Source organism: Apus apus, chromosome 3, assembly GCF_020740795.1.
Source record: "Apus apus isolate bApuApu2 chromosome 3, bApuApu2.pri.cur, whole genome shotgun sequence".
Classification (NCBI taxonomy): domain Eukaryota; kingdom Metazoa; phylum Chordata; class Aves; order Apodiformes; family Apodidae; genus Apus; species Apus apus.
In genome coordinates, this window is record NC_067284.1 from 61,606,045 (window position 1) to 61,632,708 (window position 26,664).

Sequence of the window (26,664 nt, forward strand, 5' to 3'; positions counted from 1 at the left end):
GCAGTGCTGCAAGACCCATCTAGTGTTGCCAGCTGGGTGCATCTTCACCTATAACGGCAGTATAGGGAAGGGCAGAGTTACACACAGTGCACAGATGTAATCTCAGAGGCCGCGCTCACCGTGTGCACAAAAGCTTGCACAGTTAAAGATGAGCCCATACCAAAACTCCAGAAACCCAAAGCATGTTCCCAAACAATGCTTCACAAATGGTTACAGTCTACATTAATTCCCTGAACTTTTAGAGGTTTGAAAAGTGTGGTTTTCCGCTCAGAGGCCTGCCACCCTTCTGAGGGAAAATTCCAGAGAGTTTGCAGAACAGTGGTGCAATGCTGGTATAGTAGAGTTTTAAGCAAGGAAGAGGCTCTCACAACTCTATCATACAACACAATAAGCACAGCCAGGGCTGGATTTTGAAAGGGCTTGAGGTAAAGTAAAGGGGACAGACAGATAATTTGAGATACAAGAACTTTCAGACAGTGCCAAAGGAACAGAGAATAAGGGAGTTTTCACGCTTTCCTATTAAAAGCTGAAATTCCAGCATACACTTAGCCCCTGTGAGCAGGTTTAATTCCTCCTACCAATTAAGAGCCCTCCTACCAATTAAGACACCTCCTTTGGGAAATCCCAGACTTGCTATAAGCTGTACAGTAACAAGACATGAAGAGTCCTGAAGGTGCTCCAGTGCAATAGTGCTACAGAAAGAAGCAGGCTGGGACAGTCAGAAAGTAAAAAGCCCTGTTCTTCACACCTAAACTTACTTGAAGGCTGCGACAGCCACTGCAGTTGTCAAAATCGTATTCCTAGTCTCTTTTCCTCCAAATCCTCCTCCCATTCTTTTCACTCGAACCACAATTCGATTTGATGGGACTCCCAATGCATTAGCAGTAAACTCCTGAAGAAAACCAGAACAGAACATGCACAGAGCTGAGCTGATATTAAGAACTAGGTACAAACACATTGCCTTTCTGGAACCACTGGAACAGTAGAAATACTCTGTTACTTTGCAGGTCCTATTGATCCTGCAATTGGATTTGGTACAATTGGAAACAATAAGCCCAGTATTTAGTCTGTGTGGTGGGAAGGCAAACTGTGCTTCAGCAGACAGCATCAGAATCGGGAAGAGACTAACATGAAATGAGGTTACCAAGACGTGGGCTTCATTTAGCACAGGGTTTGACTCCTGTACCCCTCTATCCATTCCCCTTGCACTATCATGAGACCTTTGGACAGGCATGGTGAATCAGTAAACAGGCCAAAGACACTCCATAGTGCCACTAGCCTGTGTCACAAGATGGCAGAGTTGGTATATATAGTCAGTGTTGATATCACCTCTCTTTCTGACATGTCAATCAATAGTCATGCATACTGAGCAGCTGGCACCCTCTCCAGAAAGGGTTAAGAATGTAATGCCTGGTGACAAAGATGTGCTGCCAACAAAGACACTTCTGTCACCTGGAAGCAGATTCTGGAAACCAGTAGAATGGATATGGACTTCAGAACCCAAACCCAGCTCTAAGTCTATGTGATATTTTAATTCAAGACAAGATAGGACCAACCATAAAACAATTTATGTAATCTGAAACTGAGAAACAAATGCCTTTTACGTAGCAGGTCAATCAACAGTACCTGTGTCTTCATTGGGTTTTGGGTTGACACAAAGAGTTCCATCTCACCGTCTTCCCCCTTTGGCACAGCCAGAGTACAGTGAGTTTCCAGATAGAAATGTTCCTGTCCACCAAGGTACATCTCTCCTAGAAAATTGAAAGAAATGTCCCGAAGATAGGGTGTCCCTAGTGTTATAAGGTGTCTCCCATCATATTGTGCCTGCAAGCTACTGCCCTTTTAACATGTGGTAAATTACAACCCTTCACACTGCTCAGCACTGGATATCCCTGCCTCTAGGACTGACACTTCTGGTTCAATGTTTAAAACAAAACAAAAAAAACACACACAAAAAACCACACACACACACACAAAACAACAGACACAAAACCACAAAACAAGATCCATCCCCCCTCTACTTTATAGAAACCTTCAGTCCGAAACACAAGTGACTGGCATTTCAAAAATAAGCCTGCACACCATGCCACTGATTCAGCATTCCATTGGATGCAGTGCTTGGTGCCTTTCAGACTGCCCTGATATCACCACTGAGATGAAGGATAAAAAATAAGTATAGTTTGGTTGAGCAGATCAAATACAAGGTTACAGACTCTGAAACAGGGCAAACAAATTTTAGAACTCCAAAACGTCTCAAGAAGGTCTAACTGTTACTACATATGGCTCTTTCCCAGGACATCTTACCTGGCAGTGCTGAGAGTACAATTTCCAGTCATGCTACTACTAAATGTCAGAATCAACCTCCTTTATCAGTCATGGTCCTGGTCTATTCAACTGACATGAAAATTAATATTCAGAGCAGATCTCAAAATCTTGTTCTTCTCCTTTTATTCAATTCAGCAACAACAAAATAACTGCATTCATTAGGTACATCAGTGAGAAATTCACATTTGTGTAAGATGATGCCTACTCTGGTAAGTAACAGGGGCCTTCCTCTTGTCTCCTTGAGGGGGCTGGCCTGGCACTCACACAGTAGCCTTTCAAATAACCCATTCTTCTAGCTCAGAACAACTTCTGCCTTGCACAGCATTTTCATTTTTGTGTAGTATAGCAGACTATAAGAAACAACAACAGCTTATGACACCTTTGAAGTGGCAGCACGAATCACGGACTGCAGAGGGAAGTCTCAGCAGTGCATATCAAAATGCAAAAAATGACAGACCTAGAAATGGGTGTTTCAGTTAATTAACCTCCCCCCATAGGAAGGTCAGGAGTGCATGTTTCTCTCTGATCTTTGATAAGAATCCCTCCACACCAGGCTTTGTGTCTGTAACTGATTTAACTTCCCTGTCAGATTTATAAGAAGGATACAACACCCTCTTACAAACAGAATTCTCCAAAGGACTAATGTTTGAGAATCTTCCTCTCAAGAGCTGTTTTTCAGTGATACATACACTATGACATGGGTCTGACAGAGTATTCTAGTTCAGAGCTCTGGCACCCTCCCCTCCTAGCTCATAGATGTTTTAAACAGTTGTTTATAATTGCTGTGTTTACCCATGTCTCTACAACCTGCTTGGCAAACTCCAACTGAACAAAAAGAAGCAGCACACACACACACACACAAAAAAAATCCATCCTCATAGACAGACCAACAATCAATGTTGAGAAAATGTTATAGGGCAGTGCCATGTTCTTTATGATCCCTACAGCCACCAATTTTGGTGAACCAGGTTTTCAGGCTCATATATGTCCCATTTTCAGTCATATACCAGGTTAGAGAAACTGACTGTCTAAAAGATTCAGAACAGAGTACGTCTGGACAGGGAAAAGCTCCTATAAGGATAAATTCCAGGAAAAAAAATATGAAATCAATTTATAGAGAATTCACTTAAGAAAAATTTGTCCTTGCATTGAAGGTGAGTGTTTACAGGGGCACAGCTGGGAGCATCCAAGTTTTTTGAAAATGAAATTTAAGCTTTCAGAGGCCATTTGTTACATAAGCATTTAGTTGAAAATTAATATGAAATTAATTTAGCCCAGCAAGCCTTACTTCCATGAGTTCAGTATCATATGCATAAAAAAAGAGACCAATAGTTTGACATATTTTCTCACAAAGTATTCTGCATTAAAGTAAGTAGTAATGTTTATTCTCACCTTCCAAAATGTGATCAGATTCTTCAAATCCTTTCTTCACATCTCCCTTATTAATCCTCTTTACAGACTTAAGAAAAGATTTTTTCTCAATAGCTTCCTAGGAAACATGACATAATGATTTTTTTGTGGAAGGTGAGGGAAAACAGAGCTTCCTCTGAATGAAGAAGAAATATTCAAGATAAGGAGCACAAAAACTTAGATACAAACTATGGTAATAGCCAAGTGACTTGAATTAAAGCAGTATGAAATAATTTTTGCAACAGATCAGTTTCCTAACAAACAGCATAATTTGACAAACTTAGATTGTTCTTTGTCACCCATTTTGCCTTACATAACAAGAACCTCAGTATTTCTAGTCATCAGAGCTATGACTTAAAACTTATGTTAACTATAGTCTGTGGCCCAGAAGGCAGCAGGGAAACAACAAAAACACCAACAAACCTGACAAGAAACCCAAACAAAAAAAAACAACACACCCCCCTCAAAAAAAACCCCAAAACCAAAACAAAACCCTAAAAAAACCCCACCCCAAAACACAAAACACCCAAACCAAAAACACACAAAACACTAACCATAAAAACAAACACACCAAAAAAAACCCCACAACAACGAGGGAATAAGAAAAGAAACGGAAGGACGAAACTAAATTCCTCAGATGGGATGGATGAGATCTTCTGCAGAAATAGTTCATTTCTGAGTTAATATAAAATAATCTTTCTTAGGGAAGTTTTACAACTGAATTTCATTTTTGCCAAAAAGGAGATTTTCCATAATGAAAAAAATCACAGAGTGATCAAACAACAAAACCAGCACATTTTGGCTCCACTCTCATCTTCCCTGGTTGAATAAACAAGGTCTCAGAAAAGGAAAAGTTCTCACACGCTGTTTGTGAACTCACAAATTATTCTAACCAAAAGCTCTGTGCATGTATGACAGTACCAAAGTCTGTACCAGCCAACGCACACACTTTCTGTTTGCATGAATACAATTCACATTACAAAACACATGACATAAAAGACTGACCATTAAAAAAAATTTAATTATAATCTCATTATTCTAATCTCTTCCCAATAAGAGTGGCTTCATACATTTTTTTCTCATTTCTAGATGTGAATACCATTAGATACTATCATTACTGTCACACAAGAACATCTTGTTAACAAATCTTCTAGTTAAAAAAAACAAAACAGCATGGAATGATCACACATTTTTTACAATAATTTCTGCAGATTTGAGAAAAAACACTTAAGGGCTCTGTCCATACAGTCAGCATAAATGTTCATAGCACAGAGTAAATGCCTGAAGTTAATTTAATTAGCTTTCTAAACCAGACAAGTGGTGTCCAGAAATCTCAGAAAAGCAGCACAGTGACAGAGCCACAAGAAATATTTTTATACCCTCTTATTGTTATAGGTCAGAGAATAAAGAATTAATGAATACCTATCAATATTGAAAGCAAGCGCCTGTGGGTAAGAATGTAACTGTAACAAATTTCTGCTTAGCTCTGTATATCTGCCAGAGTTTGGTTTGTTTATCTTTAAATATTACAGAACAAGTTAATGTCCTTCCAGTCAGTACCACATCAATGGTACATCCTCTTTATGTTTAAATATAGGAATTATTCCTTTTATCCGTATCCTGCTTCATCCACAAAGGCTAACAAAACATTGGGCTAAATAGCCACATACATGAGAATGGAAGTTAATTAGACATCAGGGCCCAAGCTAACTTGAGAGGCAAATCGAGCTTTATTACCTGAATTGTGACAATAGGTTTGAGCTCTTCATACTTAATCTTCACAGCCTTAGCCGCTCTTCTGGAATGTTCTTGTGTGTCTGCAAGAACCGCAGCAATGATATGACCAACACAAGTGACCTACAGGCAAGATTAGGACCCACCATCATTTGATGTATGCATATATGCAGTAATCAAAAGGCTCAGGATTATCTCTCTTCATCTACTACTTTTGTGCAATTTTTTGTCTGTTTGGACTGGTCTGTTTAAAATTGGCCAAAGGAATCCTATTACAAACAACTTCAGACAGTAACCCAGTGAGTGAGCCTGTCCCAGGCTTGCAGCTTAGAGAAAAATAGTGCAGATACACAGAGAAGAGCATGGGGCAAGAAGACTCAGACCCTACTGAATTTGTTACCAAGATATCTATTGATTCCAGTGCAATCAGAATTTGTCCCTGTGTGTGGAGGACTTGACTGGACAATATGAGAAATCTTATCTCCTGAGCAGCATGATTGAAAAGTGCTCTTTTTAGCCACATACCACATCTTCAGCGAAGACAGTTTCATCATTAGCAATGCCAGTGATGTTACTGCCAGGAACATCCTTGGCGGAGACAAAACACACAAAACCAGGAACGCTCTGGGCTTCAGAGATGTCCATAGAACTAAAGAAAAAAAGGAGGAGAGGTAGCATTATTATTTCTTAATTTTCTTTCTGTAAGAGCTTGTTGTATATCAACACATTTTCAGGTCTGATTCACTGAAATCTGGCTAAGCAGAAAAGGAAGAGTTTGTCACATGAATATCATGGAGACCAAGACAGAAAAGGCAACATAGTAGACTAAAATAATTTGGGATCTGTATAATAATCTGAATCCTGACTGTGCTTCTGATCACTAGTCTGCTTCTTTGGACTATACTGTATCATGCATCTATCCCAAGATATAACTAAACTTGATCCAATCACCACGTATACTAAAAATCCTTTGACATCCTTTACCAGAGACAGATTGGCATTAGCAACACTAAGCCCTTTCTATCATCTTAGCTGCCATGATTCTACAAAGGCAAGATTCCTCCATGTCTATGGATAAATAAGAAATTGTACTGGAGATGCATATCATATACTGTGGAATCACCTCCAGAGAAAAGTATGGTGTGAGTCAGGGAGAAGTTGTTATCAATCACAAGCCATTGTGATTGATTTAAAAGGAAGCAAAAGAAACAAGTCTCAAAAAGACAAAATGCTTCATGAAGGGCTTTCTTTGATATTCAGCACAAGAATTATCCAATGAAAATGCTTGTCTGCTTGAATCATATACAGATTTCAAACTAACTGACTAGCAGGACAGAAAGTAACTAGAGAAGTGCAATATATTCATTTTTTTATAGGGAACAGTCCATAAAAAATATTACAAAATACTTTCAGACTCCTTTTGCAGTATTTTAAACTCTATCTCTTTAATTGGCTTGCTTTAAAGGACACTGCTGTGAATAGAAAAGTCATGGTTTTGTTTCTACTAACTAAATGATTTATTGACTTCTGTAAATTGCTGCAATTTTTCAGCATGCTTGTTTGGATTCCTGAAACTCCAATCTAAACTATGCCCGAAAGTAGCCGTTTTTTCATTCCAGTGAGCTACAGACTTTTTAAAAAAAGACATTAAATGTATTAATAAACTTTCCCACATGAAATCTTAGGTGGCAGGAACTGAAAACAATACTATTTTTCTTCAGAAATTTCACTTTCCTGCACTTTTGCAGTAATGCCTCAGAAAGAATCCCCTGACTCTCTCTTAGTTAGAAACACAGAGGCAGATGATTTCTAAATTACACTTGATCAAAATCTGCCTCAGCTGAAGTGGAAGTTTTCAGAGCCAACATTTGGACTGACAAAATCATAGGCTGATGAAATATTCTACCACTTCCTCTGCAGAACAACATAAGGGTACAGCTTGAAATGTGAATGTGCAAAGCAAATGTAAGAGAATGTGTGCAGCAAACTCTAGAAACTACCACGTATTTTTGTCACACCCATAGATCTGATGTTTCTGCATTGCCTCATCTGCACTAGCAGTAATAAAAATGCTTATGTGTTTGCAGCACCTGTCAATGACCATGTTGCGATTTAACAAAAATTTAACTATGATGACAGCAGAATTTTTTTCACTGACTGGTAATCGGCTACTACATCTCTTCAGCAATGACCACCATGCTGCCCATCCCTTGTTAGACCACTGAGGGAAGCCTTAATAGGCAGGAAGCGTTGCTTAGGGGATGAGCAGCATATAGCAAGGCTACGTTGCTGCACATCACACTCAGTAACACAGTGTCCCACATCAAAGCCATTGAGGACAGATTAGAGCCTGCAGTGCCACCACAATGTAAGAACAATTAAGAATTGCAGAGGGCAGTCAGTGCAACAAAAGTAACAGCATTAATGCTCATATGAGAATATAGATGGCATTTCCTGCCATGACAGGTCAATGTTTTCTAAGCCACCAGGCACTGGATGCTTCCAAAATCTGACATTCAGAAGCAACACTTACAGGATTTTAGCGTGGGCTTTGGTGCTGGTCACCAGCGTCAGGTACAGCTCATTCTCATAGTGAGGGATGTCATCACAGTAAATAGCTTCTCCGCATGCTTGTTTGGCTGCTGAAACATGCATCAAAGGCCGGCCCACCATATCTTCAACTGCCTGTCCCTTGGGCACTTCCTGGAGTAAAATACATGACTGACTACTACTGCTCATATTGCAAGGAAGAGAAACTTTGGTGGGAGAGAAAAAGGCACTGTGAGACATTCTGGTGAGATGGGGAATGTGATGGGTGCTCAGTCCTGTGGGAAAGAAAGGTAAAAAAGATGGAGCAGCTACACAGGGGGCTGTAGATAATGAAGTGAAATGGATGCAGTTTTATGACATTGCTATGGAAGAATACTGTTTGATGTGACAGCTTGCATAAAAGATTCACCTTCTGCAGCCAGCTGCTACTCTCAAAGCTAAAGAAAACAGATCACTATAGCAGAGAAGTAAGGAAGAAGATACATCCTGAATCTGAAGCTTAAGAGACGCAAAGAGAGGCAGGCTGTAACTGTGGAAAGCAGGAGGGCATTTTAAGTTTGGATATGGAGCTGGGTGCGAGAGGAAAATGCTACCCACAGCAATTTTTGTGAAGCTGAACACATCAAGAGCAATAACATTGTTTCCTAAAGCAAAGAAGGGACTGAAACCCAAAGACAAGCCTCAGGAATGGTATGATGTAGGTACATGTACTGCTCATACCTGGGGAGGCCAGAAAAGAAGCCCAGTTTGAGCTACAGAAAAGCCTGGGTTTATGTCATGTAGATACTGCTACTTACTTGGAAGAGTTGGGCATTTGCAATGGGATCTTTGTGAAACAGCTCTGTAGCACTGATGTAGTTGGAGGGAACAGGCTCACACACGTTGTTCTGCCAAAGATATATTAAAGAACAATTATCTTCCCTGCCAGTCCCTTTCTCACATTCCCCTGTAGCCCAGGATATTCTCCATTCTCCATCCTCTAGTGAAGATAATCCATCTTTTACTGGGTGAAAGGGCTTGGGCTCTGTTCAAATGGCAGCCAAAGACTCGTGCGAGTAGTTATAATGCACAGAAGGGGATAATTCCAGGGAATCCTTCTGTGAACCCACATATCACTTCCACAGCAAGGTGGGGATGCCACAAGGAACCAAGTGGCAAGATATACTAGTCACCGTCATGCATGTCAGGAGCAGAGTAGCTCTGGCAGCTATTACAACATGGAGCTGATTAGCAGTTACAAGTCTGCTTGAATGTGAATGATGACCATGCCTTCCCCACAAAGACACCACACACAGGTCCTCTTTCCCCAAGTCTGCTGTCCCTAGCAGCACTCACAGGGCCACTGTGGTTCTTGCTTAGTTTCTGAAGGACAGTCAGGTAGAACTTGAAGAAGAAGCTCAGTGTGAGAGTGCGTCGGAAATCCACCATCCCACCAGGTGCAGAAGGAGAGAGATTCATCTCATTTGCCAGTAAGTGGCAGGCATCCTGCAGCAGCTTCTCATTCCAGTCTCTACAAAGGAACAAAGGTGACACAGAGCCTTTGCTTAGCTCTAAATATTACTAGGGCAGACTAACTCTTCTGACATGGCAGCCCCACAAGGTCTCAGGCAACAGCCATCTGTTCTATCTCTGTTTATAATTTGTGTGTCAGCTTTGCTCTCATCTTAGGCTTATGTAATCTTTTCTAAAGATGCGGCAAAGCTATTAAATTGTAAAAATGCAGATTTCTCAGTCCAGTTTGAAAGAAAATCAGTTTTTTAGGTCACAGCCACATCTAGCTTCTGCCCACTTCAACAGACAAGTGAATGGCTCTCTAAATGAGGCAGACATGGATCTTTGTAGGTAAGGTGCACTGCAGGAAGCAAGGCAAGACACAGAAGGCAGACTGCTGAAGAAGTATAAGCACAGTTCTTCCTCCTTCTCCTTCTGCATACTAGCAGAGAGGATTTAGGGTTTTTGTACTGCTCCTGTAAAAATCAGCACTGTTCCATTAGATAGACTTTCTGTCACAGAAAAACTACCTGCCAGTGAGCTCCTGGCAAGTTTTTAGTGCCAGAATGGTTGTAGGAGCCATTCCTCCATAGCTTAGTTTTATTTCCTGCACCCGGCTAGTGGCATCTTGGAACAGGACTCTCATCCCACAGGTCACAATAGCAATGTCATCCTCCCGACGGGAAGCCTGCTTGAAAGCTGAGAAGTATTCACCCTGGAAGACAGGAAAATATTTGTTTATTCTCAACCTTGGCATGCTTTGGAATATAAATATGGACAAGCTGTTAACTTATCTCTACATGGATGAGCTCTTGCAAGGAACTGTATCTGGTTGATTCATCTTGCAGGGCCAAACAGAACATGCTTGTTAAGGCAGCACTGTATATTTTAATTAATTGTTGAATCATACGAAATGAGTGGTTACTAGCTAACCTAGGACTGTGTGGGAAATGAGCTTTTAGAAAGATCTGCTTGTACCTGTCACATTTTTTCCATATCTTGAAAGGAAGAACCAGGACAAATTTTTTGTACATAGACAAGCTTACTGTTCCTCAGCAATTTTTTCTTTCTCTCAGGCTGCTAAGCATGAAGTCTAATCAGCAAAACTTGTATCTTAAACCCCTTCCTTTCTTGCATTTTCCTTAGTATTTGAACTCTATAATAACTGAAATAAATCACAAATGTCTCAGTTCTAGCACAAACTAGACTACTTAATATAACACAATTTCAATTTGTTACTCTAAATACAATTCTCATTAACTATCCTAAATGCTCTGCTGGTCTCCGTAGAGGGAGAAAGTTCTTTTAAATGCACCGGCAGCTACAACTCACAAAACTCATCAGCTTTCCTGTGAAGAGTAGCAGTAAAGATGTTATTAACCCTCTATCAGTATAAATCAAGTGACGGTGTCACCCTACAGTCGCAGTACAGTCAATTCTTCCCCTTGCCTGTCCTGCAGACTGTAGCAAATTGCTGTTCAGGTATCTTGCAGAATATGAGTGGAATCAAATCTGTTGTCTTTGCCTTCTGGAGAGTTTTCTGCCAAGTTTCTTCTCTAATAGCTTAGCCAAATGACTCTGCACAGCACAGCAGTCTGTTCCATTATTTCTAATCAGAAGTGGACAGCAACTCTTTCATTTTTGTAAAGAACAATCCTTCTATTGTTGGCAGTGGAAGAGTTTCACAGGAGTACATCAAGAACTTGCTACTGGAGATAGAACTGAAAGGTGTGTTTCATTTCCTTAATTCAAGCAATTAGTGGGCAGCCAGGAGATAATAGCAGAGGACCATCAGTAGCATCCTTCCAGTGAGGACATTCTGCCACTCTGCTTGTTAAAGAATTTAGTTTTCAAAGAGGAGAAAAAGCAGTCTCTTCTCTTACTGCACACTTCAAAGAAACTTTCCAATAACATGACTACAACAAGAGGCAATATTCATTCCTCACAAGACATCTTAGTTTTCTCGGTACAGAGTCCTGTGGGAGAAAAGACGCTTACTGTTTTGTAGGAGTGTAGGTAAGGTAGCCATCACACCAACTGCCCATGTCTGCCCTACCTTTTGGTAAAACAACAGAGTATATCCCCTCTAAACTATCAAAGTAAAAGCTCCTAGGTGTTACTTATGCTCACACAAAAACCAATAGACCCTTAAGAATAAGGGCTGCATATTAAGGAAATATATTAGCCTTCCCCTCTCCCCTTCTGGAGAAGATGCAACAGCAGGTAGGAGAACTTAAAAAAAAAAAAAAACAGGCTCTAAAAGATTCACAGGCAATAATTACAACTGCAAAAAATTTGTTTCCATGTCTAATTTTTCAGTTCCCCACCATGGAATATCAAAATTGATATATCAGTACATATCAATATCAATACATATCAATATCAATACATATTCAGGTTGCAGGATACTAATTTAAACGATGAAGTAAGATATCATGACCCCTTTCTGTCTCTTCAGCAGGGGAAAATCATGATACTATGAGCTTATGATGGCAATACTGAGCAAACAGTAGGTTAAGATCATTTTCTAAAGATGGAAATACATAGGCATTGCATTGTTAGTTTTTTCTATTTAAAAACTAGTACATGTCTATGTGATACAGAATTCTATTATCTTGAAAATGAAGTAACAGTGACAATGTGATGGAGAAAGATGCATTCAAGGGAAAGGACATGAAAAACTGATGGTCACTGAGTATTAACACAAGTATTAATGCATAACATTTGTGAACATTATCTGGAAAACAAGGATTGTTTTTATAGCCCAGAAGAGAAAGAGGGCTGTTAAATAAATACGTCCTGTTCTAAGAATGCCTTGTTATATAGAAAAAGCCAAGCAGTTTTCTTTTCTGGAATCTGGTTATATTTTATCCTTAATACAGTGAGCTGCTTGCTTTTCTAAGTACTGTCTTTACTCAGCTGCAATCCCCTTAACAAGTATACACTAAAAAAATCTTTATTCCCTGAACATTTAAATATCTGACAGACAAACTAGCAGGAGAAAAAGGTGTTACCTCCTCTCACTTATCAGTTTCTCTGTGATAAAGCCTACCCTGTGCTCAGTCCCTGTACAGTAACACTGAATTGTGTAAACTGCAAAACTTCTTTAGTCTAATTCTACCTGTGGTTTGGCCTGTCTTATCCTTGGTGTGACAAATCATATCAATGCAAGTGGTAACATCTGTTTTAAACAAACAAAAAAAATTGATCTAGCTGTGTATTGACACAGCCCTGCTTTCAGTTGTGAGGAAATCACAATTCCAGAAGACTTTTCCTGCCACATGTCAGCACCTTCAGACAACCCCTGAAGAACTTTAGCCTCCCTAACATCATATGTTTGTGAGCAAAGATCAGCCAAGAAACCATGAAGTAGAGAGTTCAAAAGTTGTTTTAGTTTTTCAGACCAATGAGCTGCATATAACTGAGGGAAAAAGCCATTGCCCTGCTGGTAAACACTTGTTTGTATTGTGAAGTTGCCATGACTGTTACATGGAAGGAGGAATATGGTGTTTTCCATTGACTATATCAGTGTGTTTCTCATTTTGGCAAAAAAAATTATGCTTCCTGCAATTATCACAAGGTCAAAGAATAATCACTCAGAAGTAGATGGAAAAACAACATAAATAAAACAGCTATGTTCCCTTGATATTTAGATTTAAAAAATCAGAGAGGATAGACAAAGGATTTATTGGTTATATCTCGTAATATGATGGCATTTCATGTAAATCAGTATTTTCCATTTATAAAGAAAATGTGTCACTATGTTGTGAATCCTTGCATCTTACAACTTGTAGACTCAAGTCTTAAAAAGATAAATGCCTTTACAGCCATAAAATTACAGTCTGATGTTCTCAGTCGTAAATGGAAATACAGTTTTACCTCTTAGACTCTCTGAATCAGCTATGGTTCATGCTGCTACAGAGGTGTTCATTGCACTGTTTGAAGGACACTCATTTGAAGTTACAAGTCCACGTTGCCAAAATGCCTCAATAATCAGTTCTCATGGTTTCAGTTTTGCAAGGCAAGGATGCAGAAACTGAACTTCTCTTATCTGTACCCACTTTCCCTCGTTTCTTTTCACATTTCAGTTCACAGAAATGAAGGAGAAACCTCAGAAACCTTCACTTCACTTCACTTCAGGAATTGCTACCATCTTTGCTGTACTATTTCGCAGAGCTTAGACCTCTGGGAACATCACTTTGTCACTTTTCATCATTACCAAGTGCACTCAAAAAGCTGCAGATGATAAAATGAAGTTTATATTTCTTGCATTAGTAAACTGTGTGTTTACCATACTTTATCACAGAGCCCTGCTCTTCTTGCTTGTCAAAAAGGTTATATTGATAGATTTTCACCAAATAATTTACTTCCTGCTTGCTTGGGACTACATGAGGAGATGGAGGTCAGTCTCCTATGAAAAAAGTGCCTAAGATTGAAAATGACACAGGATTTTAACTCAATGGACATTGAAAACTTCCTGTAAGCTTACCTTCTTGCTGTAAGGTATTTCAACAGAGAGCAGTATTTCTGCAGGCTTAACTATTGTCTTTCTGTATCCAGTGAAAAACTTCTCATCCATAGTGATAGTCCTCTTGCCCTCTGTAGAGCAAGGAGAGATCAGTGGTGGATTAATGAATGACCCAAAGGGAAATGTCTATAGTATGTGTGAAAGAGCATTCAAACTACACAAATCACTCCTGATATAATATCAATTTTTGTTTTTCCACCTCCTTTCACCAAACCTGGAAGGACTTTCTCAGATTTACTTTGGTCCTCATGGAATCTATGACAGTTTCTACCTAAAAATGAAGTTTCATTTGCATAGGAACTGATCAAAGAGACCTCCCTCATCCTCTAATTAAAGCTAAGCCTCCAGGTGAACCAGTTTCCAACATCCCAATGTAAATCTCTCTCTCCTCTTTTATCAGCCTGCACACAAATCAGTACAAAAAATGGTCACTGGAAATCCACTTACTGCAAGGATCCTATTTTTACTTTTTTTTTCCTAAGAGCAAGTATAAACTGAGACATCTGGCTCTTCACAGAAAAAAAATAACAAAACAAGTCACAAGCATTATCTGAAAAATTCACAAGGATCAAAGCATGTAGTGACAGAAACTATTTCATGCCTATTGTTTTTTATGAATAGATATTTTTAACCAGCTCTTCACAAGAATGTGTCTGTAAATATATACACAGTACCAGAGATTCATTCTAGCACAGGAGTTCAAAATTCTTTAGGAAGCCAAACTTGCCCCAGTCTTAGAACTTCAGCCTTAAAAAGTGCAAATCCCTGAAGACTCAAACTAAGCCTATTTTATGTAATGTTATCTTCACCTTCAGTTTCTGACCCTGACCTGATCTATGGCAGAGAACTATTGACTATACTATTCCCTTTACTGACACAAGAAAATATAAGTAACTTACCATTTGATACCAGAGTCAGTTTGCTTCCACTTGCCATTAACACAGGATTTAGGTCAGAAATTGGGCTTGCTGTCATTATGTTTCCACCAAGAGCCTAAAGTGATAATATATGCATCAGATAAATATTAAAATGCCTGAAGATACAGTCACAGCATCTTGTAATCCTGCATTACTCTGTACACTGTGCACTAGAGGGTAGCTCTGATTGAGTTTGCTTTGATAAATTATTTTTGCTCACTCAGTAATCGCAGGCCTTTAATGAAGTAGGAAAACTTATGAAAAACTTATGAAAACACATGAAATTAGTAGCTGTCCCAGTCAATACTAACGCCTGAAACAGTTTAAGGAACTTCAGGTAGCACATCAAAACTACACAATACTCAAACCACATATGTCCACCAATGCTAAAATTCAATCACTGTAGCTGCAGATATGGGAAGACCCATGAAAGAAAGAACTTCTTCTCTAACATTCAGGAACCCAAGATTTTTCACTAGAAGTGTATGGTACAGTATCTTGTGGTATCAAACTTCATGTTTGGCAGGTTTTTTCATCTGTTTACTTGGGTTTTTTTTTCTTTTAGTATGCAGAGTTTGCTCACACCAGAGTCACCTCCTCTTTCCCTTTAAAACTAGAGGAAAATTTGCCAGATCTGTCACATTAGCACTATGATTACCATAGATGTGCTGGCAAAAATCTACACACCTGCTTCTTTGAAGTATGTCCAGCAGTCTAAATAATTTTTTGTTAAATTAGTCAAATCTTGCTATATTTTCCCCCACTTGTCCTGGTAAAAGCAACTACCATGTTTCCCTTGCTTGCTAAATCTGTGGTATTAGTGTAGCACAGACACCAGCTGAGACCCATGTTGCTATCAGGTCCTGGGCTTGGTTTATGTATACTGTCTTCTTTGCCTAGGTTTGCAAGTGTGCTTGTGTGAGAAGCACAAGGCACAGCAACACTGGATGAGGCAAGCCAGTTCCTCAGACTGAGCTTTCAATTCCAGTCCCTGATGCTCCCGAGTCACTTACTGCAACATTCCTTATCTGTGGCCCTGCAAACCAGCGCAGCTGTTCGAGGACAGCCTGGAAGACCTCTGTTTTGTAAGGAGGAAGCTCTGCCACTGCTTTTTTCAGGACCTCCTCTATTGAGCTCAGGGTACAGGCAGCACCAAAGATGATCCCTGTAAACAAACAAATGAAAATAATTGTTTTTCTCCCAAATGTCAAGGTACAGGAGGACAGGTATAATTGTGTCTACAATGCTTAGATGCCACTGAGTTTAATCAGACACTAGGATTTAGAGAAGACATTCAGTCACACTATATCATTTTGTATGCACTGCATGTAACTGTCATATCCTCAGAACAAATTTCACCTTTAAATTCACAGCTTATGGCAGTAAGTATGTCCCTCTCACAGGACAGTAACCCACTACCCTTTTGACACAGTGTATTATGAATGATATTGCCCTCCTACAGGTATTAGTTTGTCCTTTGAGAAATGAACTCAAATTCCTGTCCCATTTCCACACCTTCAGCGTGCTACTAGGCATTAAGCCACATGCACTACATTGTCCTAAGCACTTCTAACTACTTTTAAAATGGAGCTGTTTCCACCATTAAGATAAATATTTCACTTAGTCACTTAGACTGTCAAATCCAGCATCTTTCCTCCAGTTACTAATTTTAAAATCTTTCTAAACAAAAAGATTGCCCATTGAAACCCATTATTAACCCAGTTACTATGCATCAAACAGATGAAATGTTTAATTTACCTTGATAACCCTCTTTGTTTATCAAGTTATTTTTACATATCACTCATTTGATTCTCTGAATGGAAGAAGCATTACTGCATACAGAAAGGAGTTTTTAATGTGGGATTTTTCCTTCATATCCTATTCATTATTCTGCAGGGTTCCCATTCACTTCACAGGCAAACTGCCTCTTTTTTGCTCACCTGTTTCAGAGTGCTGAACAGCATTCATTTCAGAGATCCAGGCTGGTGCTATTATCACTGGATACAACATGTTCTTTAACCTCATCTCAATACCTTAAGGAAAAGTAAGACTCCTTCAGTTACACACAGTTGAGAGCCTAAATTAACTGTTTCCCAATGAAATGGCAGTAGACCTGTTAAAGAGTCAGTTCATTGACCATCTGTTACATGTTATATATGGTCACAGAGATACCAAACTAAAAGCTGTTTACCACTAATACCACCATTCTCACAGGGAAGTTTTAGAGTCTATTTTCTAGGCTTACAATAACCTTAAACAAATTGTTTAGCACTTGTGTAGCCTGGATATTACTGTACATAGTCCTTCAAGAAAGAACTATGAATACAATGAATCATACAAAGTTTTGGGATTGTCTCCTGAACCAATTGCTCAGGATAGCAAAATTACTAAATAAGTCTCACCTCTCCTACTCAGCACTTATGTTTGCAGAAATACTTATTATTATTATTATTATTATTATTATTATTATTATTATTATTATTATTATTAATAATAATAATAATAATAACAATAACAATAACAATAACAATAATATTTTTAAAAAAAATTCAGTAGTATTTCAAGGCTTGAGAGTTTACTAACTGAAAAATCTTTCAAAACACCAATTTCACAACTGAATTCATTTGATTAGGAGGACATCTTTTACTGTGCCACTCCCCTCTTTTCAAAATTCCACAAAATTAGCACAAAAGCTCAAAAGTCTAGATAAGCAAATTTTTCTGTCTGACACAGCAAAGGGCAGGGAAAAACACTCACTGTGAGATTAATCCACTTACATATAACCTGAAGATTAAACAGCTATTTAACAATAATGGCATTAAGGAGGTTTACATTTGCAATGTTCTCAAAATATTCTGTAGAAAGTTTTCCAAATGCTCATACGGAACATCAGCTCCTCCTCTTACCCACTTCTGTGTTCCCCACAACAAGCTTGGCATTGGGGTACTGGGATTTAAGAGCCACCAGTTCCTTGAGAGTTGTAGGCTGGATCCACATCACACGCTCGCCTTTGAAACACAACTGTTTCTGCTGTTTATTACTCTGAGTCTGGAAAAAGAAATTCAGACAGAGCTCAAATCTACATCAAGCCAAGAATTCCTGCTCAAATGCTCCCCATTAGATAAGAAACAGAGGGGACAAACCTCAAGATAAATGTGTATAATGCTACTGGTGCTCGAGGTCATGACACGTTTAGGTTGGGTACAGCAGCAGAACAACAGAATTTCAGTTGTTTGTTGACCTTAAAGGAAGCTGTAAACATGCCATGTGCTAGACTAGATTCATGGCTGGGACACATTTGCTTAGGGGAAAACTATCCCCAAAAAGACCAGAATGAAACATAGAATCACAGAATTGCCAGAGTTGGAAGGGACCTTTAGAGATCATCTAGTCCAACTCCCCTGCTAAAGCAGGATCCCCTAGATCACATTACTCAGGGCTGCATCCAGGCAGGTTTTAAATGTCTCCAGAGAAAGACTCCACAACCTTCCTGGGCAGCCTGTTCCAGTGATCTCTCCCTCACCATAAAGAAGTTTTTCCTCATATTTAAATTAAACTTCCTATGTTCTAGCTTGTGCCTCCTGCCTACTATCGAAAACAGTCTGGTTCCATCCTCCTTGTACCCACCTTTTAAACAAGCAGTATTCCAGATCTGGCCTTACCAGGGTAGAGGCAGTGAATGACTTCTGTTGACCTACTGGCCACACACTTCCTTCTGCACCCCAGGTTTCCATTTGCCTTCTCAATGCCAATGGCACATTGCTGGCTCATAGATAATTTAGTATCTGCCAAGACTCCCAGATCCTTCTCCTCAGAACTCCTTTCCAGCAGGTCAACCCCTAACCTATATTGGTGTATGGGGTTCTTCCTCCCCAGGTGCAGGACCCTACACTTGCCCTTGTTGAACCTCATTAGGTTCCTCTCTACCCAGCTCTCCAGCCTGTCCAGGTCATGCTGGGTGGCAGCACAGCCCTCTGGAGTGTCAGCCACACCTCCCAGTTTTGTATCATCAGCAAACTTGCTGAGGATACACTCTGTCCCCTCATCCAGGTTGTTGATCAATACGTTCAACAAGACTGGACTGAGTGTTGACCTCTGGAGGACACTGCTGGCTACAGGCCTCCAACTCAACCCTGCTCCACTGATCACAACCCTGAGTTCTGTCACACAGCCATGTCTCAGTCCACCTCACTGTCCATTCATCTAGCTCACACTTCCCAGGTTTCCTAATGAGGGTGCTACAGGATGAGAAAAAAGGATCTAATTTAACTTGTGAAGTCATTCTGAGTCAGCCAGCTCCTACTGGTGCTACAATGAGAGGAAAGAAGTTGGTACTTTTGGGAGATCGCCTGGTTGGAACATATATTCCACTACATTTCATAGCTCTTACTTCTTTTCCTACACTATAAAGGGAACACCAGGCAATTAGCTCAGATTCAGCTGTATTTAATGTAGAAATTCACATCGGACCTAGTAAATAAAAATCTAGATGTCAGCAACTCTTCCACCCCTAGACAGGCAGTGACCGGAAAGGAAGACAACCCAAGAGCAGGCAAGTGTGGTCAGAAACAGAGAAGACAGATAGACAGCTGGGACAGGTACCTGGCCTGCATATCTTTGAAGCCACCCTGGCTTAAAAGCCTTCACACAGGGAAGTGTTCATGCCCAAGCATCTTCTTTTATCAGCAGCCATCTTTTGCACTGCCATTTGCACAGGGCGGATACAATAAGGATACTCAAAACTCTGTGCAGACTAGTGAAACCAATGAACCATGAACTGTTTCTTTTTTAATGAGCTTACCATTAATTCTGGAGGGAAGATTGGCTCCTGCGTAGGGTCCAATGGCTGAAACTCAGAAGAATTGAACAGGCTGGAGGATATAATTGTCTATGGCAGAGAAAATGCAAATGGATGGGCAGCAGGAAGAAAGCTATCCACATACAACCCTAACTCATTCCTGTTTTCAGACAAATCTCTACTACCATTTCAAGGAGAAAGAATGGCAAACACAGCAAAAAGATGTCACCTGATCCAGTGTTTCAGGTTCTTCAGTCATATTTTTCTAATCACAATGCATGTCTGGTCAGAAACCTGAACCCTGAACACATTAACCAGCTTTTGCCAGTCAGAAGTGACATCACTTTCACACTGGCATGTTAAATTAAAAAGTTACATTTTCTGAGGTAAGACCAGCATAAAATTAGTCTAAAATGCTTTGTATAAATACAGCTGAATTAAAAGGACTGGGCTTTGGCACTGAACAAGCCAGACCTGAGACTTCAAAACTTCAGAAATAGATTAAAAAAAATTAGTAGTTGGGAGGCACTTTACCACATTGTCTTCTTTTCCATTCATGCAGCAGCCTGGACTACTGGCATTTCTGCTACAGCAGCTGCCATTCTGAAGAAGAAAAAGTCAGAAAATTTCAATTTCTACAGGATATATTCCTGCCCTTTTATCAATCCTTAGATGACAGAAATTTGCAGTAACACTTTGCATTAACAAACTATGTTGAGAAAAGTACTCTAAACAGTCTTAATTGCTGGAATATCCTATACAACACTATTTTTCCTGGGAAAAAAATTAATTACATTCTCTCTTTCCTAAATTCATTTTATAGTCACAATACCTCATGCCTTAATTTGTTGTTTGCATCCCTCCACTGTTTGTACCTCAGCTGGGACACAAAATGTTATTAACTTTTTTCCTCCAGATATTCCAGATTTTTACAATGGTGATTAAATTACTTCATTCATCACTGGACTGCAAAGTTTGGGAAAGTTCATGCTGGGGAATTAACTGGTTTTCAGATTTGTTTTCACAGGAACATGGTTTGGTTCAATATGCCAAAATCTGGTAGCACATTGCTTACAGTTGTCACCATGCCTTTCCAGATAAGTGTTGCACCTCACAGATTCAGAAGGAACATATCTAGCTCACTATTGTAAAATCTGTTTCATGATGGCTAGCTATGCTAACCAGGACATATGCAGTCTCAGTGTTTTCCAACAGATACACAGGTAAACCAGCTCAGATGGCTCTGAGTATCTGCACCACAGCAGATACAGAGAGGTGACTAATACATCAAAACTCTATTACTATATTGCAAATTGAGGTTATGGATTTTAAAATTGAGCTTACTGTGCTATTTTCCTTCTCACTAAGACAGCATCCAGTGCCACCGGCTACTCTGCCACAGCAGTTCAAGTCCTGTGGGGATGAAAACTGTTCTGAGAAGAGTGTGCAGATTCCGAGGAAATGAAGTAGACTTGATTCCCTTTTGAGATAAATTTATCCCACATTTATTATATCCAAAGCAGGAATAAGAGATGAAAGGTGCCAAGCAAGTAGGTGTTTTCCTTGCCAATGGAAGACAGTACCCTGCAGTGTGATGGCTAGGTCATGTCCAGTCTACTGATAGACTTCTTGTTCTCATTTAGAGCTACTCTGACCATTCAGCCAGTATCTCTGGTCCAGCTGGAGCTGTGAGGAGATACCCAGAGATTATTAAAAGGGACAAGCACACGCAACACAATAACTAGTACAGTACCAGCATCCAGCTACCTTAGCCCAGTATGGTTTCTGTCTCTTTAATAACTCAGTAGCTCTCCATCCAAGTATCTGCTCAGTCTTCTCTGGAGCCTCTGTAAATTTTTGGTGCCCACAACACCTCTTGGTGAGTTCTGCAGGTTAACTAGCCAGGTACATGGCAGACCATCTGCCTTTGTTTTCAACCTGCCTCCTACTAATTTTATTTCTTGACACCTTGCTCTTGCATTGGAAGAGGCAGCAAAGAACAGATGACGGTTCACATTCCACATGCCATTCACAATTTTCTAGATCTCTATCAGAGATAAGTACAAGGCTATGTAGAGCTTCTTCCCCTCCTTGATACCTTTTTTCCATGCTGAAACATGCCAGCCTACTCAGTGTTTCCTTGTATGGAAACTAGATTACCACTGATATGATCCTTATTCCACTTTCCTGAATCTTTTCTGTTTCTGGTGTGCCCTGTTAGAGATGAGAGGACCAAAATCACACAAAGTACTAAAGTGTAGGAAGAGTCATGACACAGACAGTAGCATGGCAGTGATTTCTATTTTGTTCTCTACTCTTTGAAGTGTTGTTTTGACTGCCAGTGAGCATTGAACTGATGCTTCTGTGAAACTGTCTTACCACACCTCCAAGATCATCTTCCTGTTATCTGTGTCTGCTCACAGCTTACCATTTTATACATGAAATGAGGACTGCTTTTCACTGTGTAAATTGCTTTGATTTTATTTGCCTTGAACTTTGTATCCCATTCTATTCTCCAGTCTCTCAGTTTCACAAAGTCATTCTGAAATTCTTCAAAATCTGTTCCTGCCTCCACAACCCAGACTAACTTCATATCAGTTAACATTTTCTCATATCACTGCTCACTCTCTTTTCCACCTCTTTTCCAACAGCCTTGCTCCCATCACAGGTCTCCAGAGAACTCCACCAGTGACCTCCCTTCATTGCAAAAATACACCTTTTTCTCCCACCTGACATTTCTTGCCTTTTAAACAATCTTTCATCCATATTGAGATTTTACCCTCTTAGCCCATGGCTGTTTGTTGTCTTTAAAAGCCTTTGGTGACAGTGTTGAAAGCCTGTTGGAAATCCAAGTAGGCTATATCAAGTTGTTTTATCCATTTGTAATGGATCTCACTCCTGCCTGTATTCTCTTTTGTTGATCATAATTCTGGATAATAAAATTAAACTAATGGGCAGCATTCTAAATCCTTTACCTTTTATACTGAATAAAAGTGTAGCCCCATAAGTGGCTAGGAATCACTGAACCACCTAGTCATCTACTTTTCTTCAGTCTCCAGCTGACTTTCAGGAACAAAGAGACCAGAGAAAATTTATGGCAAAACTTTGTACATGATCCAAGCCAGCAGATGAGCTCTGGGGATGAGTTATGAAACAGCGACTTCAACTTCTTTCCAGAGCTATTTGAGCTGTGCAGCTGATCTTTTAGATAAAGCAACTTTCTCATCAGATTCCCTCACAGTATGTCCCTATTGGTGCACCATACCTTTATAGTTTCTCCACATCACAGATAACGTGCAAGCTGTATTATGCAGAAACACTGAGTTTTTCAGAGACTCACAGAAAAGAATTACGGAGTCTGATTACCTGTGATCCAAAAAGGGACCATTAGGTGGATTTATTGAAGTGTTTCACTTACAGCAACTGCACTAAAGGACTCAGTCTTGCTGCATTATTAATGCATGAAACACATACAAATGGGTCAAGAACTGGAACTGGCTTGCTGTAGACTGTGTATTTCCTTCCCCCCATTTCAGCTCATGGTACATTTTTTTTAGGAGAGAGAAAGACAGACAGCCTTTCAGATTTTTTTAAATATTACCCAAAGCCACTTACTTTAGCAAATGTCCTGTATCCTTCCAGAATGGGTCTGTACCCTGTACACCGACACAAGTTCCCTGCATTGCCAGAACAAAAGGATATTTAGTGTCACTTGGCTGAGAACATCTCTTAGAATACTTCACTGTTTCTCACAAAAGCTTGTCAAATCTGGATAGTTAATTTAAAAAACTGGGAGGAGGGAAATTCCATTAGTAATCTTGTGACAATCCTACCATCCCCTTTTGTTGAAATTTTAAATTTAAATTAATTTAGCAAAAATTCAATCTGCCTTACTCAATATTAATTTACTTAAAGTGTGTGATCCATATACTAACTGTGCACTCTCCTGAATTACAAAAAGATTACTTTCTCCTGCACCTGATTTACTCTCAGGTCACTGCCAGAATCATGGTAACAGCTCTAACCTCAGCAATAACTATAGTCTCTAGAATGATTTAAGCAGTTGGATTATGCCCCACTCCATCATGGAGCCCTCTTGGTCCTTACTTTAGGTTGGCTGGCCAAGGTGCTCTCTGTCACCTCTGCAGGCTCTTGTGACAGCAATGAGTAAAACAAGGAGATGTGGAGGATCTTAGAATGCCCCCAGGGACAGACTACCTTTTGTTCTTTATTAAGCTTAACGGAGTCCTAATCCAAGACTGAGGCCACTTGCCCCTGCTTCAGAACAGTGAGCATCTGTGAGATTTTCTGCAAGCCAGTTTTGTTCACTGCATAGTACCTGGCCAGTATCCTAGTGGAAAAGCGAGTTCTTAACCTCATAACAATCACCTATCTAACAAAATACATTAAACCAAGGTGCACATCCACCCCATTTGGTGAGCAGATGTAATGAAAGCAGAACAGGTTGCATGGCTGCAGAGCTTTGAATATTACCTTGGAAAGCATCTTCTATGTTCTCCATTTTGGGCTCAGGTTGGTTCCGGAGCAATGTATACATGGACATGACAATGCCTGGAGTGCAAAAGCCACATTGGGACCCATGACTTTTTGCTATTCTCTCCTGAGAAAAAGTAACAATTGCCATTAGCTCGTAATATCAAGATGAGTTTATTGTTGTGCTTATTTCTGTAACAGCTCTTAAAAAAATAACTTCACAAGAGGAGACAAGACTGTCACTAGGTATTCTCTGATGAGGCAGTCAATTAATCTGCAAAGCAGATTTCAAGAAAGAAAACACTCTGAAAAGCTGGCATCTAGGCTTTGAGGTCCCAATATAACTGAAGGTGACTAGAAGCCTTCAATGAGATCTAGAGTTCTTCAGATTTACTATGCTAGGAAGGTTGGGGCTACCTGTGTAGGCCATAGCTTGGATTTCAAAGCTTGGATGTTTGAAGATTCAGGGGAGGTATGGAAAAGAAGACAAGGTCAGACTAGCTGCCATCCATTCATGTTATCTAACTTATTTTTCACTTTGTCATTTACTGTCTCAGATAGATACTGACATAAGTCCTACCTACTATATAAACTAAGATGAAAGGAAACACTTTGTCTCTGACAAAGCTGGTGCAAGTCTGCTTTCATAAAAAGTGCATTTTAACACTTTGCTAAAAGAGAAAGTCTTCAGATTCCTGTCACTCCTCCTCACCAAGAATATTTTGAGACTTCAGAAACATTGCTGAGCCAAAACTTACTGCCCCTCTGCCGAGAACATTCCTAACTATGTGGGACAAGAAACCATTCACAGAAGGCCATAGGAGAGCCAAAATGTAACTTAAATTTCCTGGCTCCAAGTCATTATATTGGCTTTCACTAAAATATCAGTTTTCCTAGCTCCTGCGATTTGGTCCAGGATGGGCCCAAATACAGCCATGTAGCCTTAGAACAAAAGCATTAAAATCCAGCCAGAACAGCACCAATTAACTTGTTAGGACATAAACAGAGCTGCAGCAGTGACCTGGGAGTTTGATTCCATCACTTAGTCACTCCTGCAAGTAGCGACTACTCATATGGAAAGTCAAACTCCTGGCTTTAGCATTATGATAGGGGTCCCAACAGCCTGGAACAGATTAATCAACGTAAGAAGAAAACATGCATAGAAAGTTTTAAAGTGACCAGTATTAATAGCTTACCTGGGCTGGGTGCAGCCTGGATTTTGTATTTCCTATGCCTTCAACAGTAGTTACAGCTACATGATGCAGGGCACAGACAGGGAAGAGGCAAGCATTGGCAGTATGGTGGCTAAAATAATAAATTAAGGTAATTTCACTTGACAGTGCTGCTCAGCAAAGGAAAAAGGGAACAGGAGGACTGAAAAGTACTCAGAAACTGTGGCACTGGATAAAAAGGAGAACTTAAATAGATGTGATTCAGGTATTAGTTACAAGCCAAATCCTACGACAACTATTCAGCCAAAATTCTCATTGACTTCATTTGAAATTTAAACTGAGTATGCACCATAGTATTTGACCAAGAATCAACAACTTTAAACATCCTCGTTGTATGGTAAGCTACAAAACCCATTTATAAGGGCAGACTAAAAATATCAAAATGTTATACAGGTGGCCTGTCCCACTCACAAAGTTATATAGAACATGGAGCTTTTGAACTTTAACATAGAAAACTATTTCTAGATGGTAGACATGGGGAAAAAGTCCAGGCCGAAAGTAAAACAGAAAAATGTTGCCACAATTCTTATAGAAACTAGCTACTTAATTTCTATCAAGAGAGAATAATGACTGTAATGATAGCCTATTCAAGGCCATATTACTAAGTAGACCCACAAAGTCAGATGACTCTAAGTTAAAGTATTTCCAAGCATTATTCCAGATATATCTAAGTTTTTAGTGCTTTCCATTCGCCACGGAAAAAATAAACTGAGGCCTGCTCCTCTGCTTCATTCTCTCTCTCCATTCCCCTTTTTGTTTTATTGCATTGCTTCACTCTTCAATTAATTAAACACAGAATAGGAAGAAAGTTTGTGTCAGGAAATAAGAGCTATTCTGAAGGTTAGAAGAGAGGTGGAGAAAAAGTGACATAGCGTACAGAAACCAGATTATTGTAGTAGTACAATAGCAATAGGGATTTCATTAAGAGCCATTAAGATTATTAATGAAGATTTATTTGGGTCATAATAGCAAAAAGTCATATTACATTGCAAGAAAGGATCATAAAGGTTTTCTGCACTGTGAAAAGGGGAATAGCCTGCATGCTAAAGTCATTGCAGATATTTCAGAGCAAAATGAAATAGTTCCCCATCAGCACTGTACAATGTTGTAGGAGAAAAAATACCTTATTATCTGAGCCTTCCGAGTTTATGTTCTGAAAGTGAAAAAATGTTTTGGCAAAAAATA

At 39.6% G+C, this 26,664-nt stretch overlaps 1 protein-coding gene across 1 annotated transcript in view; it reads right to left on the bottom strand.

Annotated features, from left to right (window-relative positions):
- XDH (xanthine dehydrogenase) overlaps positions 1 to 26,664 on the bottom strand; it is a 53,526-nt gene that overhangs the window by 17,488 nt on the left and 9,374 nt on the right. The window contains exons 4-23 of the mRNA XM_051614490.1: positions 25,444 to 25,552; positions 24,248 to 24,374; positions 23,369 to 23,430; positions 21,098 to 21,166; positions 20,288 to 20,356; positions 19,757 to 19,843; positions 17,862 to 18,003; positions 16,896 to 16,988; positions 15,969 to 16,120; positions 14,938 to 15,031; positions 14,000 to 14,109; positions 10,041 to 10,225; positions 9,355 to 9,529; positions 8,817 to 8,906; positions 8,003 to 8,172; positions 5,995 to 6,118; positions 5,473 to 5,592; positions 3,718 to 3,814; positions 1,627 to 1,751; positions 759 to 892 (exon numbers count right to left, since the gene is read on the bottom strand). Coding sequence (XP_051470450.1) covers positions 759 to 892; positions 1,627 to 1,751; positions 3,718 to 3,814; positions 5,473 to 5,592; positions 5,995 to 6,118; positions 8,003 to 8,172; positions 8,817 to 8,906; positions 9,355 to 9,529; positions 10,041 to 10,225; positions 14,000 to 14,109; positions 14,938 to 15,031; positions 15,969 to 16,120; positions 16,896 to 16,988; positions 17,862 to 18,003; positions 19,757 to 19,843; positions 20,288 to 20,356; positions 21,098 to 21,166; positions 23,369 to 23,430; positions 24,248 to 24,374; positions 25,444 to 25,552 — 2,334 coding nt within the window. The remainder of the gene's footprint in view (positions 1 to 758; positions 893 to 1,626; positions 1,752 to 3,717; positions 3,815 to 5,472; positions 5,593 to 5,994; positions 6,119 to 8,002; positions 8,173 to 8,816; positions 8,907 to 9,354; positions 9,530 to 10,040; positions 10,226 to 13,999; positions 14,110 to 14,937; positions 15,032 to 15,968; positions 16,121 to 16,895; positions 16,989 to 17,861; positions 18,004 to 19,756; positions 19,844 to 20,287; positions 20,357 to 21,097; positions 21,167 to 23,368; positions 23,431 to 24,247; positions 24,375 to 25,443; positions 25,553 to 26,664) is intronic.